At 39.9% G+C, this 21,549-nt stretch overlaps 1 protein-coding gene across 1 annotated transcript; it reads left to right on the top strand.

Moving 5' to 3' along the window:
- Positions 1 to 5,692: 5,692 nt before the first annotated feature.
- Positions 5,693 to 21,337, top strand: LOC103280686 (thioredoxin; the record flags this gene model as incomplete). The annotated part of the gene is made up of 4 exons (XM_008120502.3): positions 5,693 to 5,833; positions 11,122 to 11,181; positions 15,639 to 15,704; positions 20,907 to 21,337. Coding segments are annotated over 4 exons (330 nt in total), but the record flags the coding sequence as incomplete, so codon positions are not given.
- Between the last annotated feature and the right edge of the window lie 212 nt (positions 21,338 to 21,549).

A 21,549-nucleotide genomic window follows, 5' to 3' on the forward strand; every position in this document is an offset into this window, starting at 1 on the left:
CTCAGAGTATGTACATTGATTTCCCTTGATTTCCCAAGATCGTCAACTTTTGTTTTAATAGTCTCATACCCTTGTCTGTGGAAGTTCCTATCTTTGTCAAACACAGAACTGGACATGTTGAGCCAATCAAGAGCTCATTATAATTTCTTTAACACTGTCTTTGGAAATGATGTCCCCTCCCGGGGGGGAGGGCATCCCATCAGCTGATTGGTTCACCAGCTGGCCAATCCCTAGCTGTCATTTCCCTGAGAAAGGGAATCCCCGCCTGGAAGCGGTGATGTCAGCAGAACTCCCAGCCAAATGGGGTGATGATCCAGACCGGCCCCTCTTTCAACTAATCAGAGGAGGGAGCAGGAGTTTTTAATAGCCGTCAAACTGTATAAGACACCGTGCTTTCTCTGTACTATTAAAGCATCCACTTGTACTTGCATCCCTTTTGGTCAAATTAAATAAACCTCTGTAGCGTGTCGTCAGTCTGGTGAGTGTTTCTCTATCCTGACCCATTTGGTTTAGCATATACTTGCCGGGCACAGATCCTTTTATCTGCGGTCCTAGTTATCCACTTCAAGTGTGCAAGGGAACACATGTGTGTGCCCTCCTTCATCATGCTCCCCCATCCCATTCCTCCTCATCCATCCAAATGAGTGACTACTAACTAAACCTGACTGAACAGAACACACCTTAAGATGAACACTGGTATTATCAAAGTCTATGTTTAAAAAAACAGAATAAGGCAGCAACAAATAATCTGCAAGTACTCAATCCACAAAGCTAAATGTGGAAGAGTCCTGTACTAACTGCTTTTAGTAGAATTCAGTTGTGCCAGTTGGAACATTAAGGGTCACACTAGCTGTAACCACTGCGGCTGCTGTTCTCAGTGTTTTAAGGGCAAAATATACTCACATCCAACACTTAACATTAATATCACATTGCAGCATTTGACAACATGTTCCACCGATAATGTAGTTTACTTAATACAATGCCCCTGTAAACTGTTATATATTGGGATGACCACTAGACCCTTGAAAACCAAGATAAGTGAACATCGTTCCCGCATAAGGAATGGGTTCACTGACTCTTCATTGTATGTATATTTTAATGAAAAAGCCCATGCGTACCATAGCTTTAAATTTTGTGCTTTGGAAAAAGTATCACCCAGACCAAACGCAGATGTTAAAAGATGTCTTCTACAAAGAGAGTCATTTTGGATTTTCAAACTACAAACACTATTTCCTCAAGGGCTAAATGACAGAATAGATTATACCTGTTTTCTGTAACATACTTAAGAGGCATCCTGGAACTCTTACATTTGCTCGTTATAGAACTCCACTCAAAACAGAGCCAAAGCTACTAATAGGAATGTAAGTAAATAAGTGTGTTTTTTTTAAATCAATTTCTTAAAACTTTTCCTAAGCAATGTTAATTTGGGGATTTTCATATATCTATTGTTTGTATGTTGTTTCACTCCTTTATCTAGTGTACTCAAGCATAATAAGATAAAGACAGGCATAACACCCGAAGAAGTGATAACGTAACAAGGGGAACAGCCTTGTTGTGTGCCAGTTCTTGGCGTTGCGAATCAAACTAAGAATTCCTTTGAATATAGAAGTTGTTATCTTGGAGGCTGAATTTCTTTACTACGATTGACATTGGCTCAAGATTTCACGCAGCTCCAGGAATAATATGGACTTGTTTGTTTCCATATGCTTTACTTTATGTCTGTTACTTACTCCTTGAATATTATACCCTTTGATGAATTTTGTACCCTTACTTTTGATACTCTGGAAGTAATTTCTTTACACATATTATAGTTTGAAGTAACTTACTTTCAGGCAGAGTTGTAGAAAGTAGATCCGTGTTACATTTTTTGTGAGTAATACAAGAGTGTATATGCACATACATTGTTTTATGTTGTTGTAGATATCTGTGCATTACCCCTAAACCAAATCTTGTCAGTGAAGATTCCTAGAACTAAGGCAGCTCTGCTTTGTCCCATCCCTGTCTGTACTTTCAGCCCTTTATGATCAAAGATATGGCCTATAATAGTCATCTCAAACTTAAACAGTACTCTTATACTTTTATTCATTTGCCTACTTCTGATTCCAGACCAAAGATAACAAATGATTATCTAGAAACTTGGCATTATATGGGCAAACTTCATGCTAGTACAACTGAGCTGAAGTATGACTCATATACACATTGTCTGAGAAATCTGCTTATCACAATATCTGTTGACATTTCAAAAGACACAGTTGTTTAGGAACACCCTCTGTAAATAATATTTCCTCATGAAAAAACTAGAAGAAAATGCTACACAAGTGAAGGCCACTATCTCACAGGCTGATTAGTGTGTTTTTGTCCCAATGTTCTGTTTGTATACCAGAGTCCCTTTAACTTCAACCCAGTATGAATCCAACATTGCTTGTGGGATATGGGCATTGACAAAAACAAAATTATGAGCAGATAACTCTCCAGCTGTTTCACTAAATCATACATATATTGGTTTCACATACACACACACACACACAAGGTCAGCCTTCTGCAATGCTGGCTTCCATGCAGTGGGGTGGTGAATCTACTGTGAGTTTTAGTTCAGACATTAAGGAAAGCATCAAAGATGCTGTACCTTATTGGAGGATAGGTTTACCACCTTGTATAACTCCTTTAAACTTCAGAATAAATTCACCACCACTGACTAGGGACCCTCAATTTGCCACTGATTTTCCAAAATACACATTCCCCTTAACATCCTGATTTGGCCAAAGTGCCTATCAGTTTAAAGCACATTATTCAAAAGGTGATATCCCTTTTAGACTAAGAACAGTCTTCTGTTCTGCCTTTAGTGATAGTAATGTGTGAGTCCAACAGCTGAGGAGGGCATGAAAGTTAAAAAGAAAGAAAAATCGAGATGGCAACTCTATATCTGTCCTTCCCTGCAAGTGAAGGTGCATCTCAGAATTAAAAGGATATGAGCCAACATATGTTTCTATGTCACAAAAGCATCCTGGCAACCTGATCTGACCTGAATCGCTTTCCACTGATGAAATGTGAGAGGGGGAAATTGCTTCAGGAGGGCATTATGGAGACACCCGTAATGCCACAGAAAATTCACAACAAGGCAAGTGTTTTGATACTAGATGCTGAAGAACTAGCTTGATTCTTAAGTGAAATCCAGAAACACAACCAGCAGAAACCAATTGGAAGCTAGCCCATTTTTACAGTTATTAGAGAGTGATAACTTTTTTTTTCTGGACCTGGTAACAGGACTGGTAAAATTATGTCCTTTACCTGTTTTGGAGATTTCATTGTGATTGTGCAAGATGATATACCCAATATTTTACAAGCTGAAGATCTTGAACCTGTAAATTCTATGCTCCTATGATTATATCACTGGTTAAAACACATTTTGGTGCCTCAAATGTTAGCCTGTTTGAGTATATTTGACCTGCAGATTCCAAAGATGGCACCAGTTTTCCCCCATCAGCTATAGCTTTTAAGATACAGAACATATGCCATATATACCAATCGTCATCTGCTCACTAATTAAAAAATCATGATAACCATATCTAAGAAACTAGAGCTGATGCAGTCTCCAATGAAGTTTTCTGAATCAGTGCCTGAAATAACCCTAGTAACAGGCCAAAAAACCAAGACACAAAGAAAAAAATGGTTGGGCTGTATTATTCTTAAGCAGTGTTAAGAACTCTGTTGAAAATCTGGCTGGGAAATTCTAGAAGCTGTAGTTTTTAAAAGATTTTCCCCACATTTTTGCTAGAGTCAGGCACAGTTCATGATTCACCACCAGTGCCATCACTAAGACTTCTATGACTTCTTAAATAACTAGCAAGTCCCCATATGAAATATTTTAGAAGGAACACGAACAAATTCCTTCCAAACAAATGGTTGGTCATCTGAACTTGGCCCAGATGTTTTGCAAGAAATAAGAAACATCACATTATTTCAGACAAAATCCTGTAGTGCAGTGGTTCTCAACTGTGGTTCCCCAGATGTTTTGGCCTTCAGCTCCCAAAAATTCAAACAGCTAGTAAACTAGCTGGGATTTCTGGGAGTTGTAGGCCAAAACACCTGGGGACCCACAGGTTGAGAACCACTGCTGTAGTATAAAAGTGGCCACTTCAATCCAAACTACTGTTGTTTAGATCTAATAGATGAATTCAAAGAAGAGACTATGCCATTGTTTAAATGCACAATAGAAGAGGCTACGCAAATGTATAAATGCACAGTAGAAGATACTAGACAGTTACCGTTGGTCCTATGTACTAGTCATTGATTCTGCATCCATGGATACAACAATCCATAATTTGAAAATGTTCCAAAAAAGCCCCCATGATTTTGCCACTTTATATCATGGACACCATTTTACTACATCATTCGTATATAATGAGATTTGAGCATCTGTGGGTTTAGTAACCATGGAAGGACCAGGAACCAAACCTCAGGGGATACCCAGGGTCCTGCTGTACTTAAGCTTTTAGAAGAACCATACTTCTATTTGTCCAAGATAAACTGATGATGTGTGTTAGCTTATGTCCCCCTTTTGTTCTCTCCCTAATCATTAAAGGTCACTAGATCACACAATTCTATCGACTTGGATTTTTTTCAAACCAGAACATGGTAATAAACAAATAGAAAGTATATTATCCTGTGATCTTCTCTGCACAATGACTGAATACAAATACCAATGGCCAGTGTTTTACTGATTAAAAAAAAGGAGTGGAAATGCTGCGCAGATTCAGGGTGCGTCTACTTTAACTGCCATGATGCAATGCTTTGGAATCCTTGGATTTGTAGTTTGGTGAGGTGTCAGCACTCTTTGACAAGGAACACTAAAGACCTAGTAGAACTACTACTTCCAGGATTCCATAGCATTGAACCATGGCAGTTAAAGTTGTGCTGAACTACATTAATTCTACAGTACAAATGCAGCCTAAGTCTCCTTTAAAGAAAGATGATATCTGTTCCACAGTGCATAAAAGACAAGCAAATAAAATAGTATTAGCAGGTTTAAGCTATCACATATAATTTGTGTATGCCAGACTTGATCTCTCATACGATATGTATCTATATTGCCTTAAGTTCATCACATCCATCAAAAGAAAGTTAAAAGGTAAAGTTTCCCCTGACGTTAAGACTAGTAGTGTCCTACTCTGGGGGTTGGTGCTCATCTCCATTTCTAAGCCAAAGAGCCGGCGTTGTCTGTAGACGTCTCCAAAATCATGTGGCCAGCATGACTGTATGGAGCACAGTTACCTTCCCACAGGAGCAGTACCTATTGATCTACTCACATTTGCATGTTTTTGAACTGCTAGGTTAGCAGAAGCTTGGGCTAACAGCAGGAGCTCACCCTGCTCCACAGATTCGAACCACCAACCTTTCGATCAGCAAGTTCAACAGCTTAACGGTTTAACACACTGCGCCACTGGGTGTTCCTACCATCAAAAGAAATTACCAAACATTTTCAGATGTGATTTTATACACAAGATATTCTCTGTTTGTATTACTGACTCACATTTGCATACTTACAGGTGTTCATAATCATTAACAGAGAGCTCTCACATTCAAGGTATTCTCAGAACATACAAAGCATTCAATTTTGCAGTTGACTACTGTAACCACAGTGCCCCTCCTTAGCTGGATTTGGTTTAACTTCCCATTGCTGTGGTGTGCTTGAAATGTTTACCTGCTTGTGCACTTCCTTCTCAAACAGAGAGAATTGGAGGAGTTTTTGAAGAATGCAGGCCCCCAACTTGTTGTCATTGATTTTTCTGCCAAATGGTGTGGACCTTGCAAAATGATTCGTCCTGCCTTTCATGTGAGTTTAATATTACTATCACTCTCTACCTACTTCTGCCAGATTGTTGTAACTGTTAAGTGTCGTTGTCAGGTTGGCACTGACTTAGGGTCACTGTATGAACGAGAGCCATCCAATGACACTATCATTGACAGCTGTCTTGCAAAATCGCAGCTGTGGCTTCCTTGCTTGAGTCAATTCACCGGTAACACAGTCTTCCTCTTTTCCTTGGAGTAAAGTGGGAAACTACTTCTGCTCTCATATCACTAACACTGAGCAGCTGTGCTGTTGCTTTAAAGGAGTTCTCCAAGATGCTGAACACTATAGTGAAGCTATTATTCAAATGTCAAATCTGCAAAAATCAAAACCACACATAAGGAGGAACAGAATATATATGAACCATGGATTGTGATGATTGCCTGGCTGGGAAACAGCCAGAGGATTTTGCCCAACCTTCTAGTTCTCAGGAAATTCCTCAGCAGGGTTAGGAAGAGGTGACTGTCTTTGGGCTTATCTGGTGATATTTTGGTAAAGAAGTTTCTACATTATATATATATGAAATAGATACAATACACAGAAAGATATAAGTTATATAGAAAGTCATGAAGAATAGATAGAATGTATTCAAGGGTTTGATATGATAGAGTTTAGGGGTTTATAGTCGCTATTAGTTCGGTCTCAATCTTCAGATGCTTTGAACTTGCGGTAATTTGGAAATTTAAACACCTACCTTGTACCAAATCCTTTGGGGGCAAAAAGCATTCTTTAACAGCCCAATTTGGTGATTCCTTGTGATCTTCTATCCATGTCTTCCAATGGGTTAAACCCTTGTGCCAGCAGGACTGCTGACCGAAAGGTCAGCTGTTCGAATCTGGGGAGCAGGGTGAGCTTCCGTCTGCCAGCTCTAGCTTCCCATGTGGGGACATAAGAAAAGCCTCCCACAGGATGGTAAAACATCCGGGTGTCCCCTGGTCAACGTCCCTGCAGACATCCAATTTTCTCACACCAGAAGCAACTTGCAGTTTCTTAAGTTGCTCTTGACACACACAAAAATCTTTCTGCAATGCTCTCAAATTGGGTGAGATTGGGTGTGTAAAGCAGCCAAATTGCTATTTGGATGGAGAGCAAATTGCTAATGCATCTTGCTAAAGATCACATAAAAAGCTTTTAGGAGAGTACTTTTTGTGAGGGGAGTTTTGGAATTATATTCTTTTAATGAATAAAGAGTAAGTCCCAGGAGTAATTTTGAGAAAAGATTTAAAAGCAGCAGAGGAGGCCTGTTCATGAAGCTAAGTATTGATTCCGTGCCCTTTTCTAGCTTTATGCTGAATAAACACCAACAACTTTGTTCATTCCATGGATCCCTGAGTCATTGTGTCAGGTCTCTTCCTATAAACCAGTAGTTCTCAACCTGGGGTTCCCAAATGTTTTTGGCCTTCAATTCCTAGAAATCCCAACAGCTGGTAAACTGGCTGGGATTTCTGGGAGTTGTAGGCCAAAAACATCTGGGGACCTCAGGTTGAGAACCACTGTTTTAGTAAAAAAAAAAAAAAAAAAAAGATCTTGGCTGTGGCCACTAATAATAACTCTACTAATACTGTACTATATAAAACAACTCCCCAAAAATAAACAACAAACTACAAAATTCTCAAACTATTAAAGCAACAGATATTCTTTTGGAAATGGAGAGCCACTTTCATCTCCAGTCTCTTTGTGCATTATTGTGATTGCCTGGCAGAGTGAAAAGGGGACATTTCAGGGGAACTGAAATGGCCAAATAATGTCTTTTCTGCATTTCCCCCTTCATTTGTGGTTGTGTGCCTTCAAGTAGCTTCTAACCTATGATATCATGGAATTTTCTCAGCAAGCTTTGTTTTGAGGGGGTTTACCAATGACCTTCCCCTGTGGCTCAGAAATTGTGATTTGCCCAAGGTCACCAAGTGGGTTCCCATAACTGGGTGAGGACTCAAATCCTGCCCTCCCAAGGTTTAATATCCAAACTATCACACTGCATTGGCACACTAATTTAAGGTGCTCCCTAAAAAAAAATTAGGAGGGAAACTAGGTCTCCTGGAGTCAATTATGTTATGGATTGATGATGATAAATGGAGGCTCTTATGTGTGCCCACGATCCAGAGTCACCCGCAGAACAATAACATGCCACTCAGGTTTGCAGAACAAAAATACAGGAACGTTACTGATTCCAAAAGATCAAAAACAGTAGTATTTATAATGGTCCCTCTGATCACTTACAGAAGTCCACAGTCATAAATAGTCCTTTCTCAGTCCACAAATCTGATTCAGAGAAGAATACAGCCCTGTCTCTTCTCCCTCTTTCTCAGCAGCAAACAGGCCTCAAAATAGCAAGGCCTCTTTGAGTAACTACTTCTTTTCACCAGCGGTACTCAGTCAACACTGAAAACTTGTCCAAACTGGTTCTGCAGCAGCAGAACAAAAACAGTATCAAATCAATCCCTGGGTCTTTGCAGGCTCAGCCAGTCGCCTTCATGCACATCCAGTTAACACATACAGCGCAGTACCGTTGCAAATCATGACAAATTAAGCAGCAAAAATGCTGGTTGGGTCTAAATTTTAAAATAGTAAATTGGGAAACTGAGTGGGGACATGCAGGAGCCCTGGAAGCCACATCATTTGCACCGTTGATCTAGTGTAAAGATTGTGAGTGGAACAATAGATTGCTTATCCCATGATCTCTTGAAGCCTGTTCAAGTTCTGCATAGAAAATATCCTGTATTGGCTTGGTGGTGAGTACATTTTCACCAAACTATCTGTCACACACACACACACATATATGCAACTGATCTGCAGGCTGCATTGCTGAAAATTTGAGAAATTATTTGAACATGCACTTTTTGGGATGCTGATCAGTTTTGGACCTCATTGGGCACCATATGCATGGCATACACTCCACCCTATCTATATTTACTAAGAAGCATGCTTCATTGATTTCCAAATAATGTACAAGAAGCTAACATTTACTGGACAATGTCAAGCATATTTGGTGTGGTTTACTGAATACATTCGGCCCTTATGAACACTCCCATATGCCTGCATTTTACAAGAAATACTAATCGTCTTTTGGGCAGCTTGCCGACCATGTGATCTCCTCATCTGCTTAATCCCAAGGTTCCTTGGAATGCATTTCAAAATCTTTGCTTTAAAGTGGAGCTGTTAACGTTGCCACTTTTTCCTCTGAAAAGCTATTAGGCTTTGCCTCAACCTGCTAGCTTGTTCCTTTGCAACAGATCAGTGTGATTATGAATACTGCACCTGTCAAGGAGAAGATGGAGTGCCACCTAACCCAGTCAACTCCCAGCATCTCACATAAAACAACTCAAATGCATCAATGTCTAACCATCCAAGGCTAGCTAAAGTACTGAAGGCATCAGCAAGAAAAGAGACTTTAGGTTCAGTCCAGCAAAAGTTAGTCACAAATTGGCTTGCTTGAAATCAGTATAGCTTATTTCCAAATAAGTTGCTTGTTTATTTATCCAGTTAATATTTCAATACAGCCTTACAAACCTTTTTGGGGCACAACTTTGAAACAACATGAACACTATAAAACAAGGCAGTGGGATAAATAAAATCCATAACCATCACCCACAAACCCAGAAGTAGGCTACAATGACTGAACCCCCAAATCCTAGGTGGATGGAGCAATTTTAATTTGACACTGAAGAAAGGCTGTCCATTCCAGCTGAGCCTCAATGAAGACGATATTCCATAGTCCAGGGAGGCCATAGTCCAAAAGGCCCTCTCCTTCCTCCCCACATGATATCAAATTTGCTCTGAAGATGTCTCAGTTCACCAAAACATATTTTAGATCATATGATGATTGCACTGAGAACCAGTAGAAGTAGAGGACCAGGCTGTGGCGCAGCTGGTTAGTAGCCAACTGCAATAAATCACTACTGCCCGAGAGGTTATGAGTTCGAAGCCAGCCCAGGTCAGAGTCAGCTCCCGACCATTAATAGTCGAGCTTGCTGTTGACCTATGTAGCCCGAAAGACAGTTGCATCTGTCAAGTAGGAAATTTAGGTACCGCTTTATGTGGGGAGGCTAATTTAACTAATTTCCTCCCAGCAGTGTGCGGAAGAACGAGGAAGTACTCCATCAAGGACTTGGTGCCACAAGTGGATGGTGAAGCGGCAGCTCCCCCTGTGGCCGGAATCAAGCATACCCTCATGAAGCCGGAAGCTGGAATCTTAAATTGCCTCTATGTCTGTCTATATATGTCATATTGTCTAATGGTATTGAATGTTTTCCATGTATTTGTGCATTGTGATCCACCCTGAGTGCCCTTCAGGGTGAGAAGGGCAATAAATAAATAATTGGAATATTAACTGGATAAATAAAGGGATTGGTTCCAGAACCTTTTGTGGATACAGACGTCCACAAATGCTCAAGTCCCATATATTAAAAAAAACAACAAAATAACTGACAAACCAGGCACAAACTGGATCAGTGAGCTGTAGATGACTCCCTGCCAATATTTCCAGTAATCACAGCAGCTGTGAAGACAACAAAAAAGAAGCAAAAATGATGCAGCCATGTTCCTGGCTCTTCCTTAGGGATGCAAGTCCAGCCTTGAAGAGCAAGCAAAGGAAGTGATCAGATCCACGATTAGTTGAATCCACAGATGTGGCACTCACAGAGGACCAATTGTACATCCAATGTAGTTTGACCACAAGACCCAAAGTGATGTAGTAGTTTGAATGGTGAACTACAGCCCCTTCCATGCTGCCCCTATATCCCAGGATCTGATCCCAGATTATCTAGCAGTAGAGACTCATATAATCCAATTTAAAGCAGATAATCTGGAATCAGATCCTGGGTTATAGGGCAGTCTAGAATTCCAGGATCGGGGTTCAAATCCCCACTCAGTCATGGAAACCCACTGGGTAACCTTGAATAAGCCATACACTCTCAACTACAAAGGAAGGCAAACCCATATCTGAAACAAACGTACCAAGAAAACTCTGTGTGAGGATCACCTTAGGGTCACCCTAGCCCAGAAATGATGTGAAAGCACATAACAACAACAACAACAACATTTAACCCAACAGGTGCCAAAATTCTATTTTGACATCATGTCATGTTATTTGATCTAAAAGACTTCTGCATTCTTAATTTTCTTTCCCAAAATATTGTGCTATATAACTTTAAATGGATAAAATGGGAGGGTAGAAGAAAAACTGAGGGTTGAATGAGACTTAACCTGAAATGGTGATTCATACCAAACTACTGTTCTCTCGTAACTAACATAATTAATTGTCTTTCATTCCAAAGGAGTTAGCGGTTCGGTATGAACATGTGCTGTTCTGCATTGTTGATGTAGACTTGGCAAAGGTAAGCTGCTAAATTCAGAGGGCAGGCTATGTTGAGTTTTTCTATTTCTTAGACATTTGGAGAGCACTAGGGATTTATTAAAGCACACACACACCTACTGTACTTTGCAGAATTGAATTATACTTTTAAAACCAATAAAAAGGAAATAAAGAAGACTAGAATTAAACGAGACTAGAAAATAAAGAAAGCGGGCTGTAGAATTTTAAATTAAAGAAATCTAAAGGGGGGGGGGAATGGAAACCCCCCAAAATAAATCCTAAATGGAATCCACACACATACACACACACACACCCTAAGAAAATGCTCTTAAAAGGACCCTAAGCTTGGCTGTGGCAATCCTAAAAGGAATCCTAAATGAAGGCAAACTAAGACGCAAGAGCTGAAGCCTTGAGTGGGTGGTTATAACAGAAACAAAATATTATTGTAAGCTGCTCTGGTTGTAATGCAAATAAATTTTTGATGGCTTGGCCTTGAATTGACAATTTAAACCTATTAGCTTTATGAAGGACATGCTGCCAATTGTTATACAGATTGCTAAAATGGTTTTTTCCCCCTTTTCCTGTTTATTTAGTTAACAGTAACATCTAACACAATCAAAATAATATACATTAAAAAAGAGAATGAAGCAAAAGAGGAGGGAAAATATGTATAAATAAAACATAGGGCTCTGATTCCCATTCCTAACAACAGAAGAATAACAAGCAGAAAAATATTTTACTATTATAAAAAATAAATCCATAATTCTACTAAAATTACTAATACCCATAACCACAACATTTTTAGGTTTATTTGTCAAAAATCCATAACAATTGCCGTCTTTCAACTAATTCTTCAGTTGGATTTATCCTTCAGAACCCACGTGAATCTGGCAATTTGGGTCAACTCCATTCTTAAATTCTCAGTATTTCAGTCTATTTCCAAGTTTGAACAAACAACATTGAAGCTGCTCTCATTATGTATTGAATAAATAATCTGCATTCACTATCCAGTTCTTTGTCCATTGTGCCCAACAAAAACATTTCTGGGAACATCACAAAATCCATCTTTACATCTTTTTAGATTGACATATAATAATAATAACAATAATAATGACAAATAATAATAACAAATAATAATGATGATGATGATGATGATGATGATGATGATGATGATGATGCAGTTAAGGCCAAGATCGAAAAATCAGCTGACGACCCAAAATGCAGACTGTGCAAGGAAACCGACAAAACCATTGATCATATCCTCAGCTGCTGTAAGAAAATCGCACAGACAGACTACAAACAGAGGCACAACCATGTGGCCCAAATGATCACGCAAAGATACTGTGGGACTTCCGAATCCAGACTGACAAAGTTCTGGAACACAACACACCAGACATCACAGTTGTGGAAAGGAAAAAGGTTTGGATCATTGATGTCGCCATCCCAGGTGACAGTCGCATTGACGAAAAACAACAGGAAAAACTCAGCCGCTATCAGGACCTCAAGATTGAACTTCAAAGACTTTGGCAGAAACCAGTGCAGGTGGTCCCAGTGGTGATTGGCACATTGGGTGCCATGCCAAAAGATCTTAGCCAGCATTTGGAAACAATAGACATTGACAAAATCACGATCTGCCAACTGCAAAAGGCCACCCTACTGGGATCTGCACGTATCATCCGAAAATACATCACACAGTCCTAGACACTTGGGAAGTGTTCGACTTGTGATTTTGTGATACGAAATCCAGCATATCTATCTTGTTTGCTGTGTCATAATAAAATAAAACAATAATACAAGCAGAAGCATAATACCATTGCTCAGATGATCTATTGGAATTTGTGTCACAAATACCATCTACCTATGACAAAAAAACTGGTGGGATCACAGGCCTGAAAAAGTTACAGAAAATGAACACGTAAAACTACTCTGGGACTTCCGAATTCAGACCGACAGAGTTTTGGAGCACAATACTGGGAAAAAGATTGTGGAGGGAAAATGAAGTATGGATCATCAATGTTGCAATCCTAGGCAACAGCAGAATTGATTAAAAGCAACTGGAAAAACTGACACAATACAAGGATTTAAAGACTGAACTGCAAAAACTCTGGCACAAGCCGGTAAAGGTGGTTCCAATGATGATTGGCACATTGGGTGCAATGCCTAAAGACTTTGGCCAGCACTTAAAAACAATAGGCACTAACAAAATTACCATCTGTCAGCTGCAAAAGGCCACCCTACTCAGATCTGAATGCATTATTTGCCAATATATCACATAGTCGAGACACTTGGGAAGTGTCCGACTTGTGATCCAGTACAACAGCCAGCACTGTAATCTTGTTTGCTGTGTACTAATCTTGTTGTGTATCAAAGAATAAGAATAAGAATAAACTTTATTTGTATTCTGCCCTATTTCCCCAATGGGGACTCAGGGCAGCCAACAACATATAATAGCAGTATTCAATGTCTTATAATATAAATCGAGGACCAATAATTTTTGCCTTCTTACAAGTCTACCACGTATGAAAAAGGAGTCCTCCTTATCTTGAGACCCTCAGCATTGGTTTGGAACATTCTGGGACATTTTCGTCAACTAGAGCTGCTTTGCTGATATGATTCTATAAAGCTGCCACTATTTTTGGACTCTTCTTAAGACCATGGCTGTGGGAACTGTCATTATGGTTATCTGCACTTCAAAATGTATAGAGTTTATAAGTTAATTATAAATAATAGGGAGAAATCTTTTCGCATAGCATTATAATAGCACAAAATTCTTTCATCTCTTATGTGAGAGATGGAACACTATTTCATGTATTTTTGACAATACACACAAAAAAAAGCTGTCTGATATATATGATTGTATCCAGTGTTTTCATTCACAAGGTTCATTTACCAAGGAGAAAATCTGGTGGAATCAAGGACGATGGAGATTATTTTTGCCATTCCTGTTTTCTCCAGAATTTCCATTCTGTCCAGTTTGTCTCCCACTCAGGCTTCACATAATTTGGAAAATCAAAGCTTCAGAGAAGTGGTTTGGGAACTGTGGCAGGGAAAGAGACATATTTACTAGTCATGGGCCCGAAATTTGTCTCATTCATTCAATTCATGTTTTTGTTTTGTGCTTTTTATTCGGAATGCACAAAATGGTACACTCCCACTGGAACAGAAATATCAGTAAAACGGAAAAAAGTGAAAATGGTAGCCATTTTATCGACTGATTTTTGGCACGCCAAGCACTAAACGTCTCTTACTCAGTGCTTGTAAACCCTGGCAGCACCTACAGCTGGGCACCTTTTATTGCTATATATATTCTTCAATAAACTGCTGGCTGATATATTCACTTGGTGTGGTGTCTCATGGTCACAGAGGTGTAGCTCTGGGAAATAATAATAATAATAATAATAATAATAATAATAATAATAATAACTTTATTTTTATACCCCGCCTCTATCTCCCCGAAGGGGACTCAGGGCGGCTTACATGGGGTCAAGCCCGAATAAAAACAGTAGCAGTATAAAACACAGCAATAGACAACAACTTGCACAATAAAAAAATAAAAAAATAAAAATAAAACATTAGCCAATAAAAAACAAGAACTAATAAAAACATGGATTAAAACTGAGAGATTGTAAAAGTAGACTGGGTAAAGTGCACCATATAAATATTGTAGACACAAGGTGACTGATAAAGTGCTGCAAATTCTGGAAGCGCAAATTGGGATGGGAATAGACCCTGTGTCTATATCGAGTTGACAAAGGTAAAAGGTGCAAACCGGTACAAGAATGGAAACAACACAAGGTCCTACAAGGTCCTATTTCTGCCTGGTATATCACAGATTGCTCAAAGCGATGGTAACATCGCTTAGCTTCTTTTTGACCAACAAGGAGATATATCCCCATCAAGTGCAGCAGCCCCCCCCCCCCCAATAAATAGATCCTGGGAACCTTTCACAACCTCTATGTATACCCTAAATTAGAGATTACATATGTCTTGTGAATACAAAACAGTTATAACTGTATAGTTTTAGGTTAAAGAATCATAACTGCCTAATATGATTCCAGCCAATATTTATTTCGTATTTTGCCTTTCCTATCAAGGCACGGAACAACAAATAACATAGCACATAACATTAGCTAAAAGAGTATATAAAACCTTTGCATGATAGCCTAGTTCTGATTGACTGAAATAGATGTCCCAAGAGGATCTGAATGTATGGGGTGGATTGCATGTAAGAAGACAATCCTTAAGTAACCTGGACCCAAATGACATAGGGTTTAATACTAAAACTAATTACCAACACTTTATGCTTCATCTAGAAACCAGTCGAGAAAACTGGTGAGAATTGGGTGCAGCCCTGACAAATAAGAAGTAAAACACTTTGTCTTTGTTTATTTTTCCTTCATATTTTAAAGAGATTTCTACTTACCGGTAATGATATTCTTGACTACATAATATATCATGCATGCTTTGTCTCTTCCCTAGGATGTGGCAGACCTTTGCAATATCATTGCCATGCCAACATTCCAGTTCTTCATGAACGGAGAAAAGGTATTTGTGTCCTTAAAAGCCCATCCTAGTGCATTAGACCAAGGCTTCTCAAAGTTAGCCACTTGTGATTCATTTTGGCCTGAGAAATCTTTATATTTGTTTGTGTATTTGTGTCAGGAGTGACTTGAGAAACTGCAAGTCACTTCTGGTGTGAGAGAATCGGCCGTCTGCAAAGATGCTGCCCAAGGGACACCCGGATGTTTAACCTTCCCTGTGGGAAGTTTCTCTCATGTCCCCACATGGGAAGCTGGAGTTGACAGACGGGAGCTCACCCCGCTCCCCAGATTCGAACCACTGACCTTTCAGTCAGCAGTCCTACCGACACAAGGGTTTCACCTAATGCACCACTGGGACTCCAATCTTTATGTGACACAGTCTCTATAGGTATATAAAACAGGTATAAAATTCAAACATTTACTGATTTGCAAGATCTCCTAAACGGATTGATTTTCCTTTTTATGAAGCACAGCTGAAGCATCTTCTGCAGAATCCATTGTAAACACTAGACAGGCCAGACACTCAGAAAACCTTTACTGTTGCCAAATTTTTCGAGACCCCAACCTTGAGTTAAGGAGTCGGGGCCTACAGTTTAAGAAGCAGTGCGTTAGACCACCTGGATTTTTGTCCTTAACCTCTACCCATAGAATCCAATAGGAGTCATTTTTTATTAGGGATGTAAACATAATTGTAAATTCTCTTGCCTGTGACAGAAAAGAGTGTCTCAACACATTGAGATATATGTTGAATATTCTAAACATTTATTTTAAAAAATCATGTTTTATAATTGGATGGTGAAATTTTTGTGAGGGAATTTTTGCACAAGCACATTGCCTTTTGCTCACATACATACCGGTACAAACACAAATGTTTTACACAGAACAGTTGAATTTGTACTGCATAGTGGGTTTTTGCACAAAGAATTGTTTTGTAAACATTCTTCATAATCCCCCCCCAAAAAAAGGAAATCCCAAAATGTAAATAAAAAATATACCAAGGGGTCCTCTACCCCAGGCAATTAAGCCGGGTGCAAATAGCTCTGGAGCAGCCCCAGATCATGTCAAACCCAGGTGCTTTTTTTTTTTTTTGACAACCCAGGAGCACATCCACTTGGGCAGCCTGCATCTCACTTCCTGAGATATACAGAGATTTCCAGAGTTCTCAGCACTTTAATAGTTATTATACATCCGTCTGAGGGACATACATTGTAAAGTAAATAGGTGCTGCATAGAGAGGATGGGAATACCAACATCCATAGTGCCGAAGGAAGCACATCTACAAGCATAGTAGGCATACACACATATAACCCGGGTATTCTGGCATATGAGTGCATGGAATCTTGACCTTACATCTCTAAGGTAAAGGTTTTCCCCTGACATTAAGTCATTGAATTTTTGCCATCTATATGTATATTGGGATCCACCCTGAGTCCTCTTTGGGGTGAGAAGGGAGGAATATAAATACTGTAAATAAATAGTCATGTCTGACTCTGGGGGTTGGTGCTTATCTCAATTTCTAAGCCGAAGATCCAGTGTTGTCCGCAGACATCTCCAAGGTCATGTGGCCAGCATGACTGCATGGAGCAGTGTTACCTTCCCACTGGCGCGGTACCTATTGATATACTCACATTTGCATGTTTTTGAACTGCTAGGTTGATAGAAGCTGGGACTAACAGTGGGAGCTCACCCAGCTCCCTGGATTTGAACTGCCGACCTTTCGGTCAGCAAGTTCAGCAGCTCAGTGGTTTACCCCACTGCGACACTGCAGCATTTGTTCTGCGGAAGAAACAATGTTAGATGGCTGAACTAGATTCATTCCTCACTCTCATTGCTTTTCTTTATTTTACTAACTTCCACATAAAAGCACATTTGAGCCTTTTCTACACTATTTGTACACAACCCTGAATAAATGTATAACTATGGTTCTCTGAGTAGTCATCTGTGTTCTTATACAAAACTGTATAACCTCGACACTTTCAGTTCCCTTTATGTAGAGGGCAGACATATTTAAGCATAGTTTAAAGATAATAAACTATATGAATAGTGAGAACGGCATTTCCATTTGCCTATGAATACTTAACATCTGGACAAAAGCTAACACACAGATCCTCTGGTTATAGTTACTCGCACTATATCCAGATATACTGGATTTTCAAAACCAATTTTTAATTGAATTGGCTGTGATTCTTTCTGTTCATGTGTGTATAAACATTTATGTAAGCAGGTTTTATATAAATCAACACCCTCTTTGGTTGTTTTTTGGGCAGGAGAAGGATGTGTAAGTGGCCCTTACAATCTCCACTGCAGTCCTGTAACTGTTTTTAAAATATAATGAGGTGGCGGTTGTATAGAGGGTAAGAAAAATGATGTACATGTATACAGATAAACTTTACTTAGCTGATCAATTCCTCCATTTCATTTTACTCGTTATATTTATATCTCACACTTTGGGCAGTGTTGTTCCGTCTGAAACAATTTTTAAAAGGTCAATGAATCAGTAAATGATAAAACCTGTAAAAGAATAAAAATCACAGGGGCATAAAAATCACAGGGGCATAAAAATCACAGGGGCATAAAAATCACAGGGGCATATGAAACCTAGGAAAATATTCAGATATGCACATCCAGTTAATTCTATCAGCTCTGAGACAAGAATTTGTTTATTATGGCTCATTCAATTATATTTTATGTGGGGAACCAGGCAAAGGGTGCTTTTAGGCCTTTGTTTTCTTTACACTGCAATAGCTGAGTTCATGTTTACAGAAACTCCAGGTGACATCGGATGGATTCTTGTTGAAGACATAAGCTGACATATCCTCCCAAAACACAACTTTATAAACTATTTATGGTCACTGCAGAAGGAGATGTCTAGTATCTTTTTGCATAACAGAACTCTTAACTCTTGCAATACCTATTTGGAGGGGCTGGATTTACTCCTATATCCAGTCAGTGTCTCTTACACACAGAAGTTCCAGCAAATGTCCTGGAAGTCTTTTTCTCAGCTGTGAAAATCCCTTTACCCCAGCCATTGATTAGAATAGTGGTTCTCAACCTGTGTGTCCCCAGGTGTTTTGGGCTACAACCCCCAGAAATCCCAGCCAGTTTACCAGCTTTTTAGGATTTTAGGGAGTTAACAGCCAAAACATCTAGGGACCAACAGGTTGAGAACCACTTGATTAGACATTGGCATGGGGGGGGGGGAGGGTTGGAGAGGACACACCACTGCCTTTAAATAAGTGTTGTGCAAAATAGCATTAAACACACCAGTATGGGTGGAACATAATGAATGTACACAAAGAAAATAAACATTGTCCTCTGAAAGTGTCCAGAGTTTGTTGCTTGTAGCTGAAGAGCAATTAGTGGTAGGAGATGTTTATTTAGAAGTACTATTTCAAAAAAAAGAAAAGACTTTGTGAGGAATGTAAATATGATACATAAAATATGAGATGTGCTTCTTGGAGGAGAAGCATTGCAGAGATGGGGACCACAATCCAAGGAATGACCCAGGGTAAGTCTACACAAGAGGAAAACTCGGATTCACCCTGAATTGACTCTTGGCTGTCTTCATGACACTTGAGTACTCCTGGTAGGTATCCCAGATTTTCCTGAGGCTAAACCATCTTTACCTCACTTTTGGCAAAGTTGAGAAATGCTCCAGATTTTGCTGGAAGGTCTAGCACAGGTCTGTACAACCTGCATCCCAGGTATTTGGGCCTCCAAATTTCAGAAGGTCTAGCCAACTTGTTCAATGGTCAGGAATTCTGAGAGTGGAAGTCCAAAACATCAGGAGGACCACATGTTGTGGAGGTCATTGGGACACCATGGTATCATCCTCCCCTGTTTTTACATTTCTGCTGTCAGAATAGGCCCTTCATGATAGCCAGGAGCTCACATGGAGCTCTGTGATCAACTGGAAGTAGCACTGGTGACATGAAAAGTGAAGGTGACAGTCCAAGACAAAGTTCTAACTTGCCTAAAGGAGGCAGTTGTAAGGCCTATACCATCCCTGAACCCTTCTAGTGGACAAATCGGTCAGTGTCCAACCTCTCCTTTCTGAGCAAGGTCTTGGAGCATGTGGTGGCCTCCCAACTCCAGGGATTTCTGGATGATATGGATTATCTAGATCCATTTCAATCTGGTTTCAGGCCTGGCAATGGAACAGAGACAGCTTTGGTCACCTTGATGGATGACCTACGCAGAGAGCTAGACAGGAGGAGTGTGTCCCTGTTGGTTCTCCTAGATTTCTCAGCAGTTTGCAATGCCATTGACCATTGTTTCTTTCTGGGTCATCTCACTGGGATGGGACTGGGGGGCACTGTTTTACAATGGCTCCGGTCCTTTCTGGAGGTACGTACCCAGAAGGTGGTGCTGGGGGACTCCTATTTGAACTGTGACATGTTGGATTCCTCAGGTTCCATTTTGTCCTCCGTGCTGTTCAACATATACATGAAACTGCTAGGAGAGGTCATCCAGAGTTTTGGTATATGCCAGCTATATGCAGATGACACCCAACTCTACTACTCCTTTCCACCTAAAGCCAAGGAAGTTATCCTGACCCTAAACCAGTGCCTATCATTAGTAATGAATTGGATGAGGGTAAACAAATTGAAACAGGAGGCCTTTGCACAATTAAAACTTATGCACCAATGGCACACATGCCTTGAGAAGTCAGATCTGGCCACAGTACTACACGCCTTAGTTAGTTACATCCCATCTGGATTACTGTAATGCACTCTACGTGGGGCTGCTTCTGAAGAGTGTTTTAATATTAATGTTGTTTAATACTGTTTTAATATTTGTATATTTGAATATTCAAAGTTGTGCTGAAATGCTTTTAGTTGTGAGCTGCTTTGAGTCTCTGTATGGAGAGAAAAAGTGGGATATAAACAAAATAAATAAAGAAGCCTCAGGTCACCTGGACTATATGGATAGCAACACGCTGCTACAGCAGGTTTGGCAGAGTTTGTGCGTTCATCTCTGGGTGCAATCCATATAGTCTCTGCTTCAGACTGGCCATGGATTTACCAGCCAGTGTAAACTCAGCCCCAGTAACCAACCATCTGATCTTAGAAGGTGAGAATGTCGGCAGAAGAACTTACGGAGATAGGTTCAGTAGTATGTGGGCAGGTTGATTTAGTAGGGTTGGGCACTTTTCCAGAATTTCTGGTTCTTCTGTTAATTTCATTTTGTTTTTGCTTATACCTAGATTTTTGAAATAACTGGTGCTAATGCAAAAAAACTGGAGCGGAAGATTAAAGAGTTGATGTAATCACTGAAGAATGCTCCCCTGTGATCCCATGCTATTGCTACAAATGCCAGTAAAATAACTTTTCCACAAGCCACCATCTAGGTGAAAGATACATTCATACAATGAAGTTATACAGAAATGGTCTATTTAAGTCTAAGGTCTAGAGGAACCTGTGTAATGGAATGATACACTTGACAGTCATCATAGAAAGGATGCCATTCTGTAGTTATGCCCCATTTCCACAGATCTCATGTTCAGTCTGACATCACCGGAAATTGCCTAAAGTCTTCAGATGGCAAGCTATCCCCACAGGAGAAAGCTTTGAAAAACCTGCTTAGTCTTCAGACCTCAGGAATTTGGAAGTGTGCTAATATAGCTTATAACCTTCTACCAATTCGCCTGGGGCTTTGAACTCAATAGCTCGTACTTCTAACCACTTTATCACACAGGGTAGAAGACGTGTCCAAGGGCGCTTCTGCCCCAGTTCACCCATGGAGCCCCATGCGACCCATTATATGGCATAAGGCAACTTCTGGTGGGGCTCCATGGGTGAACTGGGGTAGTTCCACCAATGTGGAGGCTGCTGTGTTCCATTAGGAAA

This window comes from Anolis carolinensis, chromosome 2 (assembly GCF_035594765.1).
Source record: "Anolis carolinensis isolate JA03-04 chromosome 2, rAnoCar3.1.pri, whole genome shotgun sequence".
NCBI classification, from domain to species: Eukaryota; Metazoa; Chordata; class Lepidosauria; order Squamata; family Dactyloidae; genus Anolis; species Anolis carolinensis.